The sequence below is a fragment of the Leptosomus discolor genome, chromosome 22 (genome assembly GCF_034619465.1).
Source record: "Leptosomus discolor isolate bLepDis1 chromosome 22, bLepDis1.hap2, whole genome shotgun sequence".
In the NCBI taxonomy this organism is placed as follows: domain Eukaryota; kingdom Metazoa; phylum Chordata; class Aves; order Leptosomiformes; family Leptosomidae; genus Leptosomus; species Leptosomus discolor.
The window spans coordinates 6,109,103-6,129,127 of NC_141412.1; the positions used below are offsets into that span (position 1 = coordinate 6,109,103).

The window sequence follows — 20,025 nt, forward strand, 5'->3', positions numbered from 1 at the left end:
AATAAAACAGAGCAGTTGTTAAAGCAAAGGCTAGAAAGGCTTTAAGTGGCCCGTGGCAGTTTGTGCAGCACGCTCAGCTCTCGTAAGCAACGATTACGCGACGTTCCCCTGGTGGAAATAAACATCGAATCCACAGTTTTTAAGAAATAATCAGGGCTCTTCGATACCTCTAGCGAGCATCTCACTGTGACCAAAACAGGCTGTACTTCCGTTTTTTAATTAAAAAAGCTAACGGCAAAGACACGTCAGGCTGAAAAGCCCCTTTCACGTCAGGCAAGACAGACGGATGGAAAACGAGCAGTGTCAGCACAATACTTTCTCCGCCCCTGCATGCACGCTCCCCTCCCCTGTGGAGCTCTGCCTGCAGTCCTCTTCCCAGCTTTCCGTCTCCAGAGCAAGAGGACAGAGCGCACACACCACCCGGAGCACGGTCTAGCTGAGACAGACCCTCGGCCAGTCCCAGCATACACCAAAAAAACCACCTTGAGTCCCTCTCTGCCCTTCAGCCTACTGCGCAGAAGTTAAAAGTTACTGATTAAAAATTACTCGCAGTAGCTTAAGGGTTATTTTTCAACCAGAGTGGAAGCAACTCATCAGACGGGTGGCAGCTGAACCACAGAACAGGCTGTACTTTGTTCTGCCAAGTTCGGAGTAAACACACGCTATCTAATCCAGCACGGAGCCCTTCGAAATAAGCAGCCCCCGTAGCGACTGATGCTCTTTTCCCCTCCAGATCACAGGCTTCAAAGGCGAAGAGAAGGGGCCAAAGGGAGGCAGCAAGGAAGGCAAAGGTTGCCCACGTGTTAGCAACCCGTTTAGCAAAGGCAGGATGGCGACGACCTGAGCAGCAAGACTCTCAGAAGCAGCAGCCATCTGAGACAATCTAAACTCACGGGGTTAGACGGAGGTTTCTCCTGTGTTGTTAAACCGAATACTGCCAAAGCCTCCTGCGTCCAGTGACAAATTCACCGAGTTACTCGCAAGAGGATTCGCAGGAATTTAAGGGGTTTCACGCCACAACCACCTTTCAGCACTTGGTTGTAGGTTTTGACACTGAAGAGCTTTATTAATGACGAGCAGAACGAGCGTAGCAGGGTTGTCCTGATCATGGTTTGAATTTAGAGGCTCTTTCGCACAAGCAACGCCAGGAAGTTCCTTGCTGTCTCTTTAATTTCTTCTTTTAACTTCAGAACTAAAAGGACCTCAGAATGTCCGCGCCTCCCTCCCAAACCACAGCCCTATCCTCAGTCGATAGTTAAATGTACAAAACCCGGTACAAAACCTGACAAAGTAGGCCAGGTGCTCAGAAAACCTTTATCACTCCAAATTCTGCTCCCGAGGCATAAAAACTGTAATTCAAGTGCTCCCTTTTAAACGGGTGTACCAACGGGCCCTCCTGGCAGCTAGCCACTTCCTTTTTTTTTTTTTTTTTTAACCAAAACACCCAGTTTCCTCCAACCCACCCCTGAAGGAGGTTACTGATTGTACAGAAAGACCGACACACGCAGCCCGAAGCCCAGGAAAACTGCCTTCTCCGCTCAGGTGCACACACAGTTCAGCCAGCACGGGAGAGCACTGAACTGTACAACCCGGTTCTTTAAATATTCAATAACGTATAACTCGGAGCAAACCACGGGGTTGTTTGGGGTTTTTTTTCCCCCAAAAAAAAGACGACAAGAGAAACCAGGTTAAAAAGAACCATCTCACAAAGAAGATGGGCAATCTATTAGCGCTTGGCAAGCTAGACAATCCTCGTACACAGAACAACAAGCTGTACAAAACCCAAAGGAGATGGCAGAGAGATTTGTAAGGCTTTCCGCACTTTTATTCTTCTCCTGGTCCAACAGATCTTCTGATTTCATTCCAAGAAAGCTTCAAAGTCATGTCAGAACAGCCACAAATTCACCTCCGGTATGTGCAAAATTCAAACCAATTTACATAGATAAAATTGCAAAGGTAAAAACAAAACTAAAGGCGAGGATCACGGGTTAAAATATTTCTTCTGAGTCCAAGAGACTACAGCTTGGGCATATTTGAAAACATATTCCGAACTTTTAAAACAAGCAACAGTTTTTTTTGACTGATAAAAAGGTTTATTTGAAGATGGAAACTAAAGGAGGATCCTCCTGGTGAACACTTTCTTTTTCTTTTCCGGGATATTCCCATTTGCTGACAGACTGGTTCACACAATGACTTCCTGTATCTCCTCCGCTTCTCACTCCGCCCCACGGTTACTGGCTTTTTTACAGCAAAAACCGTCTTGACTCTCATCCTGCCTTTGACAGAGATTTGACACGGAAGTGGCTATCTGTTCAAAAGAAGTCTGAGCTCAGGAGACAGGGCAGAGGCATTAAAAAGTCCATAAATAGTACACCGAGTGCGTTAGGGATCTACTTCCAGGCTACATCACAAACCAACTCCGGTGTCCACGCCACCATCCTAAGTCACCTCTACGAAAGTAGTGACAGCTAGACTCCAGCAAAGGGAGGCATCTTCTTCCTGACTTTGAGATGCCTGAATTACCCCTGCCGAGCAAGCTTCCCTGGTTAAGGGAAACCCAAGATCCACTGCTTTGCCTACATCCCAAAATGTACGGACACGATAGTCACAAAAAGCCCTTCGGATGGGAAGGGAACAAAGAGAAGGAAGACATTTCTCAAGCGATCAACGCCACAGAACTTGGCTTTACACATCTGGACCGAAACATTTCGGTTGGCAGCTACAGCATCTTCTGCTGCGCCATTTCTACCTAGACATCGCAACGCTGACTCCAGACAAGCAACGCGACAGAATCCAGTCCAACCCCTAGCGGTGACTGTGGTTAGGTCGTCTCGGGTGGTCGGACGGAGGATGACCCCAGACTCAGGGAAGTTCTTGGAAAGCAATCCATTTCCAAACCAGCGCTCACAGCTGATCTTGGGTCTGCTTTGGAGACGGAGCTGTTGTCACCACCACAGTGGAAACGGCTTTAGTCGAGCCAGACACTGTTCCCTGCTGGAGATGGGAGGCCGGTACTGTTTGAATTCGCACCTGTTTGAAACGGAAAGAAAAATGACTCAACTCCTGCCACGAACCACCTGGTGACGCGTCGCGCTCTGAAGCGCTGGTAAATCATCTGCTCCTGCCGCCAACAAGCAATCAGTTCAGATGAACGAGACCAAGCACCAAAATCAAGAACGGAACCTGTCACAAGGAGATCGCTCCGTCCGCTACTGGCCAAGAGATCTCAAGATTAACGAGGCAGACCTAAAAACTAGTTTCAGTAAAAACCTACATGCCGGCTGCTTTTACAAGTTTTCAGAAGGAGGACTTGGATCCGTTGGATACTTCACTTCTGCAGACCTGTAACTAGCAGCTCTCAATGCGGATTAAATCTTGGGAATTAGAGAACGCGCCGTTGCCAGACAGAAAGATGGGATACGCCAAGCAGCGATGCAATTTCTTCAAGAAACGGCGACCGGCAGAAGCCAAAGCACAAAGCACTACAAAAAGAGCCAAGTGTATAAAAACAATCCTTCAAGCCGCTGGGAACATCTCCTGGCAGGATTTTTGCTTTTACATTCGCTATCAGTGCCTCACAAACATTTTCAACCTGCATCTGGATGGAGGGAAGGTAAAGGAGACGATGCACCGCACGTGCTTAACGCAGACGCGACAGCCAAGCTGCGTACCCGTGCTTCTTACGGAACCCCAGGTACCCAGTGTAAAGTCCTCAGGGAGATGTTAAATCATAAAAGAAAGCAAACAATCTGATTATTCGAGGTGCCTTTACCTGCGTAGCCTGGCCTTGCTGCTGCAGCTGCTGTAGTTGCTGTGCAGTCAGAAAACTCACTGGCTTGTTCCCAGCGATCAGTTTTGTCCCTGCTGGCATCGTCGTCAGGATGATATTCCTACCTAATCCACTGATGCTAAAGAAAGGGAATTGTTGCAAGGTTAGTAAAGAGCACAGCGGGCCAGATCTTTCAGACTCACAAACTGCTCTTTGGTTGCTAAGAGATTAAAGTTACTTACCTCACTTCCAGTAGTGGGGTTTTCCCCCCACAAAACTGGCAAATACACAAGCGACAAGTTTATGTCAACATTTATCACTATGATAGAGGATTGCTTTATCACGTGAATTAAACCCTCCGATTCTAGACCGTGCACATCACTGGGTTAGTCTGGTCAGACCTGAATGCAGAAAACGGCCGAGCACACAGTGTTCTGCCTTGAAATATTCACCGAGGGAGACACGACCAGAAGTCACGGAAGCATAGCCCAAAAGACTTCAATATCTGAATGCCAGAGGAATTTTCACTGAGGCAGTTAACACTTCCCTAGTTTCTGTAACGGAGAGTCGGCTTCAGATTGCCTGTATTTTTAGGTCACCAGGTTAATTATTTTATGTTTAGTTAAGTTATGTCACCAGGTTAATTCTCGCTCAAACACACAAACTCATCTAACAGCAGGTTTCAAGGCAAAGACCGTTTTTACTGCAGTGTATTTGCTAGGACCTCCATCTCGGGGCACCTAAACGAAGACTATATTCTCGTTGTTGCCAGGCACCGTACTAATTCAGTGTCCTGCCACTAACGGATCTATTAACGGACCGCAAGTCTCTCCCACCCTCTGCTCGCCAGCCCCCCAGGGACCTCCTGAACGCAGACCTTCCTCAGGCTATTTCTAAAAGCAAAACTGCCAGATGCAAAGTACTCACTTGGCCCCGAGGTTGCCCTTGATGATGGGGGCCGTCACCACACTCTTGCCTTTCACTGGCTGGCTGATGACCGACAGAGGCACCGTTATTCGTGCTGGTAGTTTACCCTAGAGAAGTTGAAGAACACGTGAGGAGCTGCGGGGAGTTCAGCAGAGAAACTACGTGACAACATGCAATTACCACTCGGCTTGCTTTTTTAGGAGTCCTGGGAGCAGACACCACCAGCAGCTTTGCTGATGAAATCTGCGCTCCGTTTCAGGCTCGCTAAAATTCACCTCCACCTCTCTCACTTCACAGCTGCCTCAGCCCCAAAAGCCCGCATCATCTTTGCACCACAGTGTTTCTCCAGGAAGGATCGCTGTATCCATCTCTGATTTTTATCCCTAGGAAACTACCGTAATGTCAATTAGCCGGTGCAACTTTCACCGGTTTATGGTGCCTTCAGCTTTGGGCACCAAAATCGCACGGAACGGGGAAATCAGTAAAAAAAGTTAACAGAAGCAGTAAGCACTTCTAGTTCTGACACCATTCCAAGGGCAATTATAGCAGAGGTGTGGGGCAAGACGCTGAGCTGCACGAGGTAGGACTTCAGATAAGCAAAGTTTATTTCATTCACTCGCAACACGGAGGTAAGGGAAGACGTATCTGACTCTTCTCTGGTCACCGAGCATTTAGCTGCAATTCCAACGCCACGCAACGAGCTGCAGGCCCCCATCCTACAGTACCAAACTGGAGCCTTTTTTGGATGTAAAGACCAGTTTTCAGGCGTAAACCTGAATTCAGCATTCCCCTTTCTCCCCCACCTCCAGGAAAAGGTTAGTGCTACTTACTGCCTGCGATGTAGATACTACTGTAGTGCTGACGGGTACCTGCCGCACAGCAGTGGCTCCTGTGCCTATAGTTATGGGAGTCCCAGCCGCTCCCGAGGCCACGGCCACCGCTTTGGACACTGTGGCACTCATGGTTGGTAAAGAGACGGCTGAGGTATGGACCGTGCCGGGCACGCTCACCGCCGAGGAAGAGGGCGCTGGCTTAGCGTGAGTAGCGACGGTAATAGTCTGCCCAGCTTTGGGCGGCATCACCCCCAGCCCCTGCACGATTCTGATGGTCGCAGCCGGCTTGGCCTCGGTGGACGCCACCGTCGTGATGGCTTTGCTCTTCTGCTCCGCCACCGTCATGCCCAGAGCGGGCATCAGGCGGAAAGCGGAGCTCGTTGGCTCTGCAGTCTTTAAGTCAGGAGTCACTTTAACCACGGTGCTTCCAGCGGGGCTGGAAGAAGCAGAAGTGGCCGTGCTAGTCTTGGCTGGAGAATCAGCGGCCTGGACAGGATTGGATGTCACGTGCAACGTCGCCGAGATGCCTTTCCCGCTGGCGCCGCTTCCCGCGGCTGCCGTGAAGAGGTCCTGAGTCAGTTTGACAGTAGTGACTTGAGATTTGGCCAGGGTGGCCATCATGTCCGGGGTGATACGCAGCACAGTCTGTCCCTTCGCGTCTGTGGTGATGGAGGACGGGGGTAGGCGCAACACGTCCTTCCCTTGGATCCGAAAATTGGTCGCTGTGAGCGGGATGCCGCTTCCCGGCTGGGTCTTCATGCCAAGCTGTCCTGTAATAGCCACCTGGAAGAGATCAGAGAAGTGGCTGTATCGAACCAGGAACGGAGTCCAAGGCACAGTCCAAGTCAAACTTCCCAACAGGGTGTTTCCTCCCGTCCGAACTGAAGCACCACAATGCCGGCACTCAGGACCAAACACTGAAAACGGTTTTGGTTGCCTATCAGGTGGCAATCCCAAACCCGTATAAAACACGAAATAACCGTGGAGCTGCTTTTTCAAACAAGCTGAACGAAAATGAGATCAACAGCCGAGGATGGTTACCCTTGGACTGACACATCTTCTACCTGTACGTGAAAACGGGGCTCAAACACACCAAACCAGCAGCCTGCCTAAATCCCTACGGTCAGTAATTCACACAGCATGACAGTTTTCACTCTCTTTTCCCACGTCTGTCACAACAAACAGGAAACAACCAGGTTGGGGAGCCCAGGTCCTTGTCTCTCCCCCTCTCTCACCTGCTTGATGATATTCTGGCCAGCTACATTCTGGATGACGGTGGTGGAGGAGGTGCTCGTAGCAGAACTGCCTGGAGAGCTGGTCACCGGCTTTACAGCCGGGCTGGGAGCTGCGGACAGTCCCGTCACAGTGAGGCCCGTCTGTCCCGTCACGGAGCTTCCCGGTCTTTGCACCTGCGCTGGGCTGGTTTGAGCTTTTACCGGCAGAGTCATCACAGCCTACAGCAGGACACAGAGGCAGCCCGTGAGCAGATTAACACAATACCAGCAGACCGATAATTTGCTTTTTGTCTCGTGCCTTATAGCCTCCAAGCTCTACGGACTTTTGACTGCAATGCACAATCGAACGGCGCCACCTAAACAGGCAATAGGGAGGAAGAAAGGAGCGCCGAACGGCATTATTTATGCACAACTGTTTCTATGCTCCTGCCCTGCAGTGACCACATGTTCCAAGCGAGCAAGTGATCCCTGTGCACCGTACCGAAACACGACAAGAAGTCAGACTGGCAGCCAGAGCCCCTCCACCATTTCCACGCAGCCCAACTCACCTGAGGGAGCACTTTGGTCGGCGTGGCTGCAGGCGGCACGCGGATTTGAGGCACTGACGGAGGTTGCTGCTGCTGCTGCTGCTGCTGCTGGGTTACCGCTGGGGCTTGCTGAGACACAGCGGGGAGGCTGGACTGGGCAGTGACCACCCGGACCTGCGGCAGTCCCGAGGAGGTGGTGTGACTTACCACCCGCGTGGGAGGTGGCTGCGGCCCCGGCTGGGTCTGTGAACTCTGGGCTGTGGAAAGCAACGTCCCGAGCTGCGGCATGGTAGGGGATGATACCAGAAGAACACTACGGAAAAGATAAAGCCAGCAGGTCAGCAAAAATGTAGGAAATGACTGAGAAACAACCAGGAACATTCAGAAGCAACACACGAGACGCAAGAAGTACCTTTGGCTGGGTTTTGCTGGCTCCGACCCAGCGCTCGATACGCTCTTGCTAACCACAGACACCGGTGGGGGTGAAATAGGCGTTGCTGGTAATGCCGGTGCCGTTGGCGTCACAGGAGTCACGGGAGTTGGCGGCATGCTGGAGTCACTCAGGCTCAGCTGACTGGGCTCTGACGTGCTGCTGGGGAGTGCTTTCACAGAGCTCTCCTTGCTACTAGACTTCTGCAAAGAAACCACGTCAAGCATGAAGGGCTCCACAAAACCTGGGTTTGATTGCTGCACTCGAGAGAGCGGGCTGAGCGCTCTACGCCGAGTTCCGTACGGTTATGAACGACACCCCGGTGCTAAATCCTGAAATCCCTAACTGTCTGCCTTCCTCAACTGCGGCCACAGGTGGGCCGGTGCATTCGGCTGCTCCTGTTCACAGGGAAAAGTCCATCTCGGCTGTGACAAACGTTCGTAACGTGCAGATTTCCACCTTGCTTAAGCTGCCAACAGCAGCTACGTTAGAGATATCTGATATCAATTAACTACAGCAAAAAAGACATCCAAACCCCGACAGCTTCAGCGCGGCAAGGGGCAGAGCAGCAGACATGTTCCACACGCTCCTGCTACAGACCAACCTCAAAACTAGATCTGAAAGACCATCCCTAAGATAGGGAGCACAAATGAACGCCATTAACCTTTCTGCTGAGATCAACAAGCGGAAGCTGGGAGGAGCAAAAACCCCCTCTTTCTCTCTTCATTTTGTGCACTGCTGCTAGACCAACACTCAGATTCACACATAATGAACTGACACCTCAAGTACGTGGTGATTTTCCTCAGCCACTAAGCAGCATTTATGGATTAAGTTAAGCCCGCATCTCCTTCCCAATCCCAAAAGCATCTGTGCAAACGTGTGCAAAGAAATTTACCATTTTAGCCGGAGGTTTTGGCTTCTGCTGAAGAGCTTTCTTGGCCTTCGCTGCAGCAGCCTGAGCTTGGTGAATCCGCTCTGCAAATACAAGTTAATGGTCAGAGCTCCTGAACACAAGCGAACTGATTTAAGAGGCCAACTCAGAGCTCCAAGTTCATCTTCAGACACGAAACCAAACACACAGAGTCACGGAACAGAAAGATCAATGAGAAACGAATCCGAAAGAATTGAAAGAAAAGAAATGCCACGCAAAATTAGCCAAAGAGGCTGAAACCAAGACAGAAAAGAAGTTGTGAATGTACGTACGCACGCCTGCAGCCCTTGTACTCGGGATGCTATTGTTCAAACAAATACTTCAAACTGACACGCTGCTCTGCAAGACTGGATTCAAGTGCTGATGGGTTAACACCAGCCAACTGATTAGAGGAAAAAGCTAGGCTGACTAATGTTCATTATCCAGCTGGACTGAAGAAGCTCAAGAGATTTATAAATGTTTTCAGTTCTTAAGATACCGTCAAGCCAGGCTTACCAAACTCTTCCTCGCTCCTGTCCCGGTGCAGGTAGATCCACAACTTGCGTCCAATATCGTATTTCACACAGGGATCTTTCTCATAGTGTAATCGATCCAGAGCACCGCTAACAACAGTGTTAACCTGCAAGTTCAGAATTCATGGAATTACGAGATGCCCCTGGTTCAGCTAGCCGAAGGTCACGAATAGAAAAGTAATCCTATTTGGCACAAAACCCGAGTAAGCTGCCAGCCATCTTCATTTCAGTCAGAACTGGCTGCGAGCAGATGCTGCAGCACAGGACGCTGTTTGCCACCTTAGATTACATGGAGCTTCCACCAAAGCTGAAAGCTCTGAAAACTGACTCTTTCTGAATCTAAACTGTGAGCAGCTACGTGGCACGGTGTTCATTCTGTGGCTTTTCTAGCTGGTTTTTCACCATCCAGAGTTCGGAGGAGATTTGCAGCAGCTCACCGGAGCAGAACACAGCTCTCGTTTGCAGCGTAAAAAATGATTTGGCCTCAGCTGCTGAATACTCCCGGGTGTGTGCAGGTTATTTTTAGGAGAATCTGTCCGAAGCTAGACATGACATCCAACTTACTTGAGCACTTGTGACATCGGGAGCGAGGAACTGGGAATCTTTAAGCAGCTCACAGATTTCAGCACGCGTTCCTTCTCCGTTAGGAAGGCGAGCAGCAGCATCACGAACTGAAACACAAAACCAGAGCTAAACTTCCAGCTGTGACGAGGCAGCCGTAGTCACGGTACTTCGGGCACACACATTTCGGTACTGCCCTCTTATCCCCCGCTCTCGTCGTGCCCGCTCGCTCGCTAAAATCCAGCCCCCGTGATCCCTCAGAGATACGAGCAGAGACGATCAAGGACCATTTTAAAGCACGTCAACTGTGCTGGCTTTGGGCTAGGAGCGATGACCTCGGGGAACGGCACTGAACCCCAGAACGATTTCGCAACGCCCCAACCTCCCAACAGCGTACTGAAACCGCGACTCCAGTTACCCGAGGCCTAGCTTCAGCCAGCCCCGTGGACTCTCCTCTCTATTTCCCATTCTCTCCCAGATCGACAGCAAGACACGGACGCCTTCTTTTCTAGTTATTCCTGCTCCCAGCATTTCACCACCTCTATTCCATATAATTTCCTCCTTCTTTGCTTGTGTCATCCCAGTCTGCCCACCTTTTCCCTTTATAACGTAGACTCCTAAAATCATTGTTTGGGGCGGTCAGGGGAGCCCTTCTCTTTCTTAAGGAAAAATTTTTGACCATCACCTTACCGAGGGACAAGATGGTGACGTATGACGGCCTGTCTGAGCGCAGGAGAGAATGCTCTCGGGCTTTGTTTAACGAGGTTTCCTTGTCAAACACCCCCTTCACAGGGCCAACAACTGACTCAAAGCCATGCATACGGAACGTGAAAGCTTTGTGAGGCTGGCTGTAACGGTAACGTTCCTGTATTGGGAAATGGAGAGGACCGAATTTAGCAGGAAACACATAATGCAAAGTCTTAAAGCTTGAACTCCGTTTATATTGTTGTTATAAAGGTGTTATCGTTGTTTTTGTTTTAAATTAAAGGCTCAAATACTGCTGTATAAACTTATTTTGGATCAAGACAAGCCCAAACCACTTCAAGCAGAATATAAAGCACCACCTAAGCAAATTCAAACCCATCAGGTTCATGGTTAAGCAGCCGCACAGACTAGAGAGGTGCCAGAGAAACACCTTTGGCCCAGCAAACACGCCTTCCCCCGGCAACAAGAAGCTCTTTTTCTTCCTCCTCTATTCTGGCGAAAGACACGAGTTCCAAAATTTAACCTGGATATTCTCGACATCGTGTGTTTTCCCTGTGACACACGCTTGCATCTACTACAGACAAGATAACTAAGTGTACGGGTGCATTTATTGCCACTTGTCTTCTGCTTCTACTCACACATGCCCAAAAAATACAGAGAGATGTCATCCTCAAACGCTGGGGGATGGCAGAGGAGACAGAAAGGTCGGCACTGCCGATTTCAATTAATTTTGCCCAATATGCATTGGAAATACAGGTGGTTTTGAAGTAAGCAGCTAGGCTATGTTGTCAGCAAGTTTCACGCAAGGCCTGTTTCAAGGCACAAGAAACACGCTAATTCTTTACATCAGCGAAGTCTGTGCAGAGTATAAACCCGCCATCCCACGCGAATTCTCTTGTTCTAGTGGCCAACTCTTTCAACCTCTGCGTTTAAAATGAATTCTCACCTGCTCCTGAAACACACGTTTCTCCTCTCCAGTGCTAGGTCGGACTACATAGTCAGTCCTTCTGAAACAAAGGTCACCATCAGTTCTGAGCAAGAGCAGGCCCGCAACAGTCCCAAAGACCATCCCAAAGGACTAGTCACCTCACCCTTTCTACACATCCTTCTGCATTTGATAACACAAAGAAGCTTTCCAGCAGTATCATACACTTACACTCTGGGAACTGGTGTTGTCCCATCTGAGCTGTCTTCATTTTCCTATTGAAAAAGAGAGAAATGTCAGCGTTGGACAGAACTCCATCGGGTTTTGCGCTGCCAGAAGGTGATTTTTTTTTTTTTTTCTGACTCACTTTGAAAAAAGTCTGGTCTTTGGTCTCCAACCAGAGCTGAAACAGGGCTGCCAATTCCTTCTCGTGATCTTGGCAAGACGCTAGTCCAAGGAATCAGGAAAAAATAGGAAACAGAAGTCTTTTATTTGTTATGAAGTTGGTTGCTTGTACTTCCCAGTCATCTCCTGCTCCCTTCCCCCCTCTATGCACCACCAGTCACGAGGCACCTTCCACACCTCGCAGTTCAATACTTGAACACATCCAGGCTTACGAAGGTGCTAAAACCTAGCGATTCTCCTGCGCTGGCACAAAGGATGGTGCCTCGACTCCTGCCACAGCGGGCAAGATGCTGCCTCAGACACGGCCACCTGATACTTGCCGATGGTTCCCACTCTCCAATGTAACCCCAGTCACCGAGTCCATGAGCAGAAACACGTGCCTACATAATCTCCACCAAAAACTGTGAAGGGGACCAGAGGAGTAGCTTCCTGACTCCAAACCTCTGCCCGTTTAAGCCTGAAAATACGATCGCTAGAATCGCTATAGTTAAGAACAGAAAATTCTGCCCAGCAGCTCAAGGAACGAACAGAAACACAAGAAATCTGTCGTTCGCTCAGTACGAGGCCGGGCACATTTATTACTAATTTGCTCTTCGGTTCCCACTGCTAAAAGTGGGAATAGTATCGCTTTGCTCCACAGAGAAGCTTAATTCGCACATAATCGTAACAATTAATAATTACTCTGAACAATCAGAAGGTATGGTCTACAGAAGGGAAAACAGGAAGGTGTTCAGACAGATTTGAAGGGTCACATAAACGTGGCTAGGTCAGCAACATGAAGAAATACAGTGCCTTAGCTCAAGTATTCTGTCTCCTGCTGATATTAATGTCTTATGAAAACCTAGAATGTAAATAAAACACACCTCCGCTCCGCTAAAAGAAAAGGCAAGGCCTAACCAACGAATTAACAGCTCTGCCTCTCCTTCCCTCTGGTCTGTAGCAAGCTGAAAAGCAAGTCCTGCAGAAAACCACGAACCTTTACTACAGGGGAAACCACAGAATAGCACAAGATACTCACCAAGCAATTTCCACTGCTGAGTTTTTTCCTTGAATTCAACAAAAGGTGAGAAGCTGGAAGGGACATCTACAACGAAAACTGTGCATGTCAGAGTCGTCATACGATCGCCCAACCCCCAAAATCCTACTGTTGCAATGCAAGGTGCTGAGTTAAGACTCCTGACAACAGATAAAGCGTTTCAAGTGATTACATAAGTGCATCTCTCAATTTTTACTTGCCCAAAGGGAAGGCAAGTGTCTCAGAGCAACAGTGCAAGCACAAGAACAGGACAGGATAACGAGTCTTTCATCCACAGGCTGGCAGATGAGATCTTGTCCGTGCTGTGAGGCACTAGAAACCGTTACTGTACGGTGACTATTCCTGGGAAGCAAACTCGGGACTTACGAGTATTCACCAGCATTATGGACAACATTAAGTCTCCCTGACGCAAAGGCCACTGTCATCTACAGCCTCTGCCTTTAAAACCTCCCGCTAAGCAAATGAGAACCACAGAGTAATCTAGTTTGAAAGGAATGTCTTAAACTGAGCTGGTTGAAGCCCCAGGTCAAAGCTGGGCCAGCTTCATGTTTCCAGTGGAAGGCTCAGGGCATCATCTCCTTTATTTTTTTTATTCTCCCCAAAGACAACCGTAACGTCTTTGCTCCGGGAAAAGACTAATTTCCTCCCGCTTCAAACACCCCGCCCGAAGCCCGGGATCTGAACAGGAGAGACTGTCTCTCGAGCGGCAATTTCACACACATTTTCACACACTCGGGAATCGAGCTGGGTCTTATCTACTATCCACGTGCAGAACAAGCCTCCCACAATCGAGAAATGCCAGCCATAGAGCCTATCACAGAAACGCTGTCAACAAGACAATGATTTACTGTAGTGAGGAATCAAAAGCTGTTTCGAGCTCTAACATGCACCAGCACTGATCAGAACTGAGGTACCAGCACCATTAGTATTTTTAACAGCCATTCTTACCTCTGCTGTCACCTGTCAAGTACTGCAAGGCGGGTAAAACCAGCTCAGACCAGTTAGGGGCAAAGGAGAACCAGTTATTTAGCGCGCTGGCAGGAGAAGATTGCCAATCTAGAACTTTATCTTCAAGCTGAAGAGAAAAAAACACCCCCACTCTATTAAACATCTTGCGCTTTAAACGGTGAATGTTTTAATAAAGAAAAAAAACAAAATAGCCATACCTATCCAGAGGGAAAAAAGGTTTTATATATAAAAAGAATTACCCGACTTGTTCAAGTAACTGTAAGATGGTATCTCAGACAACAGACACCAAAAAGGGGAAAAAACTTCCCCACCATCTCTGCCCTGAATATACAGAATATATCTAAGCATGAGCTAAGGAATGGATATGCAAAGACTTGCAGATTCAACAGATGAAATTTGTGAAACACGTTAAAAACGGACTGTGGTATGCACTCCCAAAAGGTTTCATTTCTCTATTGTGTAATCCACGACTTAATATAATTTACAGCAGGGCAACTCCGGAGAGAAATCACTATTACATAGCTACAAACCCCGCCTGTCCCCTAACTGTGCTTTCTGCGAAGGTTCCTAGATAAGTGGGTGGCTTCTTACCACAGAAAGAGTAGCAGGTCCTTCCAGAAACAGTATCTCCAGAAGAAGGAAAAAGAAGCTGGAAGAGATTTCATTTATCCCAAGGCATGGCTTCAGGTCTTCAAGAGGTCTTCAAATGAAAGGGAAGACAAGCAGAACAAGTTCGCTGAGTAAATATTCACCTTCTCATACAAAGACTAACACCACATGTTTCAGACAACCCAAGCAGCACAGAAGCAAAGCCCACAAAAGCCCCACAAACATCTGAGCTGCAACATCCACTGCTCCCTCCCTCCGCTCAGAGCCCTCGGAAGCACTTACTCCTCTTTGACAGACGACAGAGGGATGGGGGAAGGATCCTGAGACAACGGTGGGATTCCATCTGCATTGCTAAGAGAGTCAGCCAAATCTTCCACCTCAGATTTAACAACCTTCAGCTTTTTTTTCTTCTTATCTTCCTTTTCCTTCACCTTTTTCTTGAGGGTTGCAAGGTCGAACAAGGCTTTAGATATGACAGAAGGTAAGAAGAACAATTAGAAAGCTTCTTCCCGTATTTCAATGACAGTCATAAACTAACTACCTATCTAAACATATCCTCAGATGTAGGGTGCACTCATTCACGCAATATTCATTCCATCTTCCCAGTTATTTCCACAAATCTTCATTTTTCCCTCCAACGTTTTAACAGAAAACCTCTAATTTTTAAACCAACGTATATGAAATCAGAAAGGCAAAGCTCACTGCTTAGAGCAGAGATACAAGTTCACTTTTATCCGTTAGCTGGAAGCACCTTCAGGGGAAACTGGAGCTGTCGGCGAGCGACTACAACGGAAGGACTCGCCAGCCCGGAATGGGGAGCCGGCTCTGTGAAGAGCGCAAGGACACAACAACCTATCGAGACCACCTTCCTCCTCAGCTTCTCCCACGCACAGGACGCCCCACGTTCATGCAGGGCACAAGTACCGTGTCCAAGCCACCTACCTGCTAAGGACCCTTTCCTGCCAGCATTTACTCGAGTCATAATGTCCTCAAGAGTCAGGTCTGCGGTCACGAGATCGGGGTGGTCCTACAGAGGACGACGGGAACGCAATTAAAACGGGGAAAGGACGAAGCGTTAAGACAGCAACAAGGGTACGGGAGATAACCCAAGTACGGAAATGCCCCAAACTTATCCGGGATCAGCGTATAAAGTTATTTATACTATATATACAGCATATAAAGTTATTTACTGCAACAGAAGTCGGGAAGTCTTCCAACCCCCAAACCCAAAATTTTGTCTCTCCAAAACACATCATTAAAATTACCAAGTCCTTCGAAACAGAGAAGCATAAAGGAGTTGCATATAGGCGCTGGCCGTTAAATACAGGTTACCATAAAGGGTCGAAGGGTGGTGGCACCCAGAAAAGCAGCCACCGTTTCTGCCACCCAGAAGTACCCTGAGTTTTACGGCTAACCGTTAAAAATGCAGCCCCAACCCCCCCCAGACTTCTCGACATCTTACAGGCTGACGTTTCCGTTTCTCATGGTGCTTCTTCAACATCATCTTCAAATCACTTTCCCCAAGTTCTATCTTGTCTGCAACGAAGAAACAGTCAGAGATTATTTGCACAGTTTTCCATTAGTGCCACTTTACAGACTTCTCAGAACGCCACTTTCTAGCCACTCCTGCTTTCAACAGTCCGCAAATATCGGTAACCAAATTTTCCTTATTTGAGTTTCATTCTTTTAATCGACCCGTTTATTTCAATGCTTTCTGCCTCGGGTCGTCAGATCTCGTTGCTGACGCAAGCACGGAAGTGCAAAGAAGCGCGAACCAGATGCGCCGCACGAAGGGTTGGCAGACGTGATTACAGAAACCTTAGGAGGGTTTCCCGCGGCACATACACCGAAATATTTCAAACTGGACTGTGCCAATGCTTCAACCATCAAAGGCAAAATCTAACAAGAGGCATCAGGAGTATTACACAACCTGTAGATCCTTGTGTTAAAATACTAGCTTTCCAGGGAGAAAAAGGCTAAATAGACTGGGAGAAGAGCCAACTGTCTCAGAAGCTGCAAAAACGAAGCATAACAGGATTTCCCATCGAACAACAAGGTTTTCAGGTTTTCGAACCGATTTCTTGCAGGGTCTTAAAATAATTCTCAGCCCTAAATCTGTATCGAGCCCTGGGTTGGTTCTCACCGGCTGTTTTCATGTCCAAGGTCGACAACGTGGGGATCACTCTCAGGGGAACTGGTGGACTCCGACAACGCGCTGGAGAACTTGGAGGCCAGGAGCTTAGATCTAAAATAAAGAGAAAACCCAATGTATTTCTGCAAGGCCTAGCACCAATTCTACATAACGATCTGATTGATTCATTAGATCACGACCAACAAAACTGGAGTCCAGCTTCCATTCTTCCATCAAAGACACTATTCCCACACCAAAAATCTGTCTTTCTCCATTCACCCCTCAAGTCTTTAGCTCAGTCCAGGGCATTACCTTCTTCATCAGAAGACAAGGTAGTATCTCCACACTCTTCTTTCACCTCCCTCAGAATCTTCAAGTAGCGCCGATGCGTCCGCCTGTCTCGTTCTTCCACGTCGTACGTCGGCGCGAAGTGCTTTCTCCTGAGGGTCATGTCGGGGCCCCCTTTCCTAGCTAAATCCAGCAAGTGCTGGGAGAGGAGAGACGTGTGACTCGAGCTCTCTCGGCTGCGGCGTTGTAAGCTCAACTCACACGCTTTCAGCAAACTTACCACGCGGAGCTGGTGCGCTGAGCACCTCGGTTCTTCACGAGGTGACCCTTACAAAGTATCTGCCACACCGGAAACTTTAAACCCAGCATTTCAGAACAACATTTAAAAGGGGGAACAAAGCCAGGAGAAATTTCTGGCCCTTCTTCTGCACCCACAGTAACACCTCACCGTCACTGTATGTGGACTGTTCAGGTGAACCTAACCAGGGGTCTGAGATCCGCTCGGGCGGTTTCCATGCCAAATACATAACACAGACACGGAATGCCGTCTCTTTTGAAGAAAGCGTTCTACCTCTGACAACTTCCTACAAAATAACTTCCTACACACTTCCTTCCTGTCTCCCATATCGCTGTGGGGCGCTTTATAAAGACAGACCTTCATCTTCATCCACACCCCTGCGTGTTTCAACGCCTAAGCGCAACGAAACGATAAGCGAGAAAGTACTGAGGACGACCGCATTTCAGTTGGCAGCAATTAGCTGCCAACAGCACCCACAGAGGAAGACTTCCATCGGGGGGTTAGGGGCATCACGGGGTTTGTCTCTATTCTATGCCGGTCCAGTGAAGCTGGGGAATTCAAACAGCTACATATTTAGCAACCTTAATTCTTTCAGAATGACAGAAACGGTAGAAAAGGAAGGCAGAACGACTTGTTACCAGGACAGCAAGGTGTGAAGGGGCAAAGGCAGGAAGCAGGAGACGAGGTGGGCGTGGAAAAAAGGCACTAGACACAAGGAAGAGCTACCAGAGTTTCAAAACCCATAAGCTGCAGACACAACCACATTTCTAGTATTCCCACAACGGTCCCTGGGAAACCAGAAAGGCAGCATCCGTCACAGGAAAGCCCTCTGAAAACCGTGAATGCACAAATACCAAGAAGCTGTGTTGGAAAGACAACCTGTTTCTTCCAGACCACCGTGCCCCGAAGACACTCACGTTGCGGGAAGCCAGGATCTGCTTGAGCAGTTGGTAGAAGTACTGCTGCTGAGAGCTCAGGTAGCGTTTGTACTGGGACTTGAAACAGAGCTGCCGGTACTTCACCACTTCAGGGTTGAAGTGTCCATCTGTGAGAAAGAGGTAAAAACCCCATTAATGGCTAGTTGAGGACTTCACCCCAGGAAACCACACCGCAGTTTATGACGCTCACTGACCTCGGAAGAGCTTCTGGGCGATGTGCAGCGGGTTTCCAAAGCGGAAGTTTTCTCCGCTGAACAACGCAGAGATGAGTTTGTTCTGATGCTCTCGGTTGTTTTCAGGGAAGTGAGGCAGGAATTTTTTTAGGTGGTCTTGCTGCGCATCTGTCAGCACCTCCTGCCACGTAGACAGGCTGACGACGTCAAAGAAGATCTCGGGCTAAAAAAAAAAAAAAAGGCAAAAAAACGATAGCGAAGAAAATGCATCTGCGTCCTTGACAGTTCCCTAGCTTTTAAGGCTTTCTGTGGTTAAATTACACAAGTCAGGAGGCAGCGTCTCACCAAACGCAGAACGTAAAGAGGAAAGGCCAGGAAACTAACGGGACTGTTGGCAACATGAAAATCAAAACTTCTAACAAACAAAACCTTCCCAAAGGCGTGTTTACAATAAGACAGATTGTTATCTAGAAAAAGAAGATAACAGAACGGTTTAAAAAGAAGTTTCCCAGAGATTAATCAAAGCCCTTTTTGACACCTTTTGGGGACAGTCAGAAACACTTCCCTTCTCTGGTTTGCTCTGTAAGCCCCACAAAGGGAGTTAAACATACTGTTTATCAAGGCAAAGTATCTTAGCGCTACTCACGTCCTCCAGAAGGTCCTCAGGCAGACTGACTCTGGTGGTCCCCAGCATGCAGTCCTCCATGATGCGTGTGCCATTTCCTTCCCCGCAGGGCCCCAGCTCCAGGGGGTCCGTGAGCATGTGATCCAGAGAGTCCATGCTTCACCCTCTCCCGGCTCCTGCAGAACCAAAAATTCCCAAACCCAGGTACATCCCCAGCTGAGGAATGACTGAGAAGCCCAAGTTTGATGAAGGGGTTGTTTAAACTCCAGCTACCGACTCGGGCTGGGAGACAGGTACGATATTACAGCGCTAATTTACTGTTCAAATGCAACACGAGTCAGGCCAACAGAGAAACAGTTCTCCAGCCAGCGTGTACAGGCGGAGTGGGAAGTACAGGTGACCCATTCCCCTTGGCTTCCCGCCTGCAGGGGCTGATGTCAACAAACACCGCGAAAAACTCGCACCTAGAACCGTGAAAGCTGTTTTAACGGGCAAAAGCGAAGGGCAGGCCTAAGGCAGGGCTGCTGTGGGGCGGACCGGGCAGCCCCGGCTGGGCCAAGCGCCCTGTTCCCCTCACGCACCGCCTGGAACCGCTGCGCAGCTCCAGCCCCGGAGGAAAACGCCGTCGACCGCGCGGAATAAATCCACAGGGGAACAAAAGAAACCTTTCCAACAGGGTCGGGCAGCAGGAAGCCATAGAAAAAAAAACCTCGTTTCATACCCGCTGCGCTGGTTCTGGGCGTGACACCGGCGTCTCGGCGCGTCCCCGCGTTTCTCCCCGCGCGGAGGCGAAGCCACGCCGAGACCCGCCCCCGCCCCGCGGCGAGGCCGCTCCGGAGCACCGGCTGTGCGGGCGGGGAGCGCCCCCCCACACCCCCGCCCGCCCCGGAGGTAGGCGGTAGCCCCGCGGCCCCGGGCCGCTCCCCGCAGCCCCGGCGGCGAGCGTTGGGCCGGGCCGGGGGCGGGGCGGGAAGCCCCCGCACGCTGCCCGCACCGGAAGGCGGAAGGCGGTCGCCAGTCGCCGCGCCTGCGCGTTGGCCCCGTGGCGCTTGCGCAGTGCGTGTCTCTCCTCAGGGAGGTGCCGGCCGCGCTCGGGCCTGAGGGCGGGAGGGGGAACTCGCGCCTTGTCGCGACAGAGCCCTTCGCGACATGCGGCGTTTAGCACGCGAGAACGGCGAAGCCCCGTTTCACTGGGCCA

At 49.4% G+C, this 20,025-nt stretch overlaps 1 protein-coding gene across 1 annotated transcript; it reads right to left on the reverse strand.

Moving 5' to 3' along the window:
- Nucleotides 1–1,688: 1,688 nt before the first annotated feature.
- Nucleotides 1,689–19,585, reverse strand: NFRKB (nuclear factor related to kappaB binding protein). Its single transcript, XM_086476816.1, has 26 exons — nt 19,549–19,585; nt 18,849–19,003; nt 18,224–18,425; nt 18,009–18,136; nt 16,818–16,992; nt 16,518–16,619; nt 15,837–15,910; nt 15,317–15,401; nt 14,657–14,837; nt 14,357–14,465; nt 13,745–13,871; nt 12,779–12,844; nt 11,723–11,802; nt 11,587–11,630; nt 11,377–11,437; nt 10,416–10,590; nt 9,729–9,835; nt 9,148–9,271; nt 8,617–8,696; nt 7,704–7,924; nt 7,313–7,604; nt 6,765–6,983; nt 5,527–6,312; nt 4,697–4,803; nt 3,773–3,908; nt 1,689–3,030 (listed from the first exon to the last, which is right to left on the reverse strand). The coding sequence occupies exons 2-26, from the start codon at nt 18,981–18,983 to the stop codon at nt 2,905–2,907; spliced, it is 3,942 nt and encodes a 1,313-aa protein (XP_086332942.1). The 5' UTR covers nt 18,984–19,003; nt 19,549–19,585; the 3' UTR covers nt 1,689–2,904.
- Between the last annotated feature and the right edge of the window lie 440 nt (nt 19,586–20,025).

Coding starts and splice junctions, on each gene's coding strand:
- NFRKB (XM_086476816.1), bottom strand. CDS start 18,983: ATGGACTCTCTGGATCACATGCTCACGGACCCCCTGGAGCTGGGGCCC. Junction 16,993..18,008: donor AGATCCTGGCTTCCCGCAAC/GTGAGTGTCTTC, acceptor CTCCTCTCCCAG/CACTTGCTGGATTTAGCTAG. Junction 11,631..11,722: donor AAGACCAGACTTTTTTCAAA/GTGAGTCAGAAA, acceptor CTTTTTCAATAG/GAAAATGAAGACAGCTCAGA.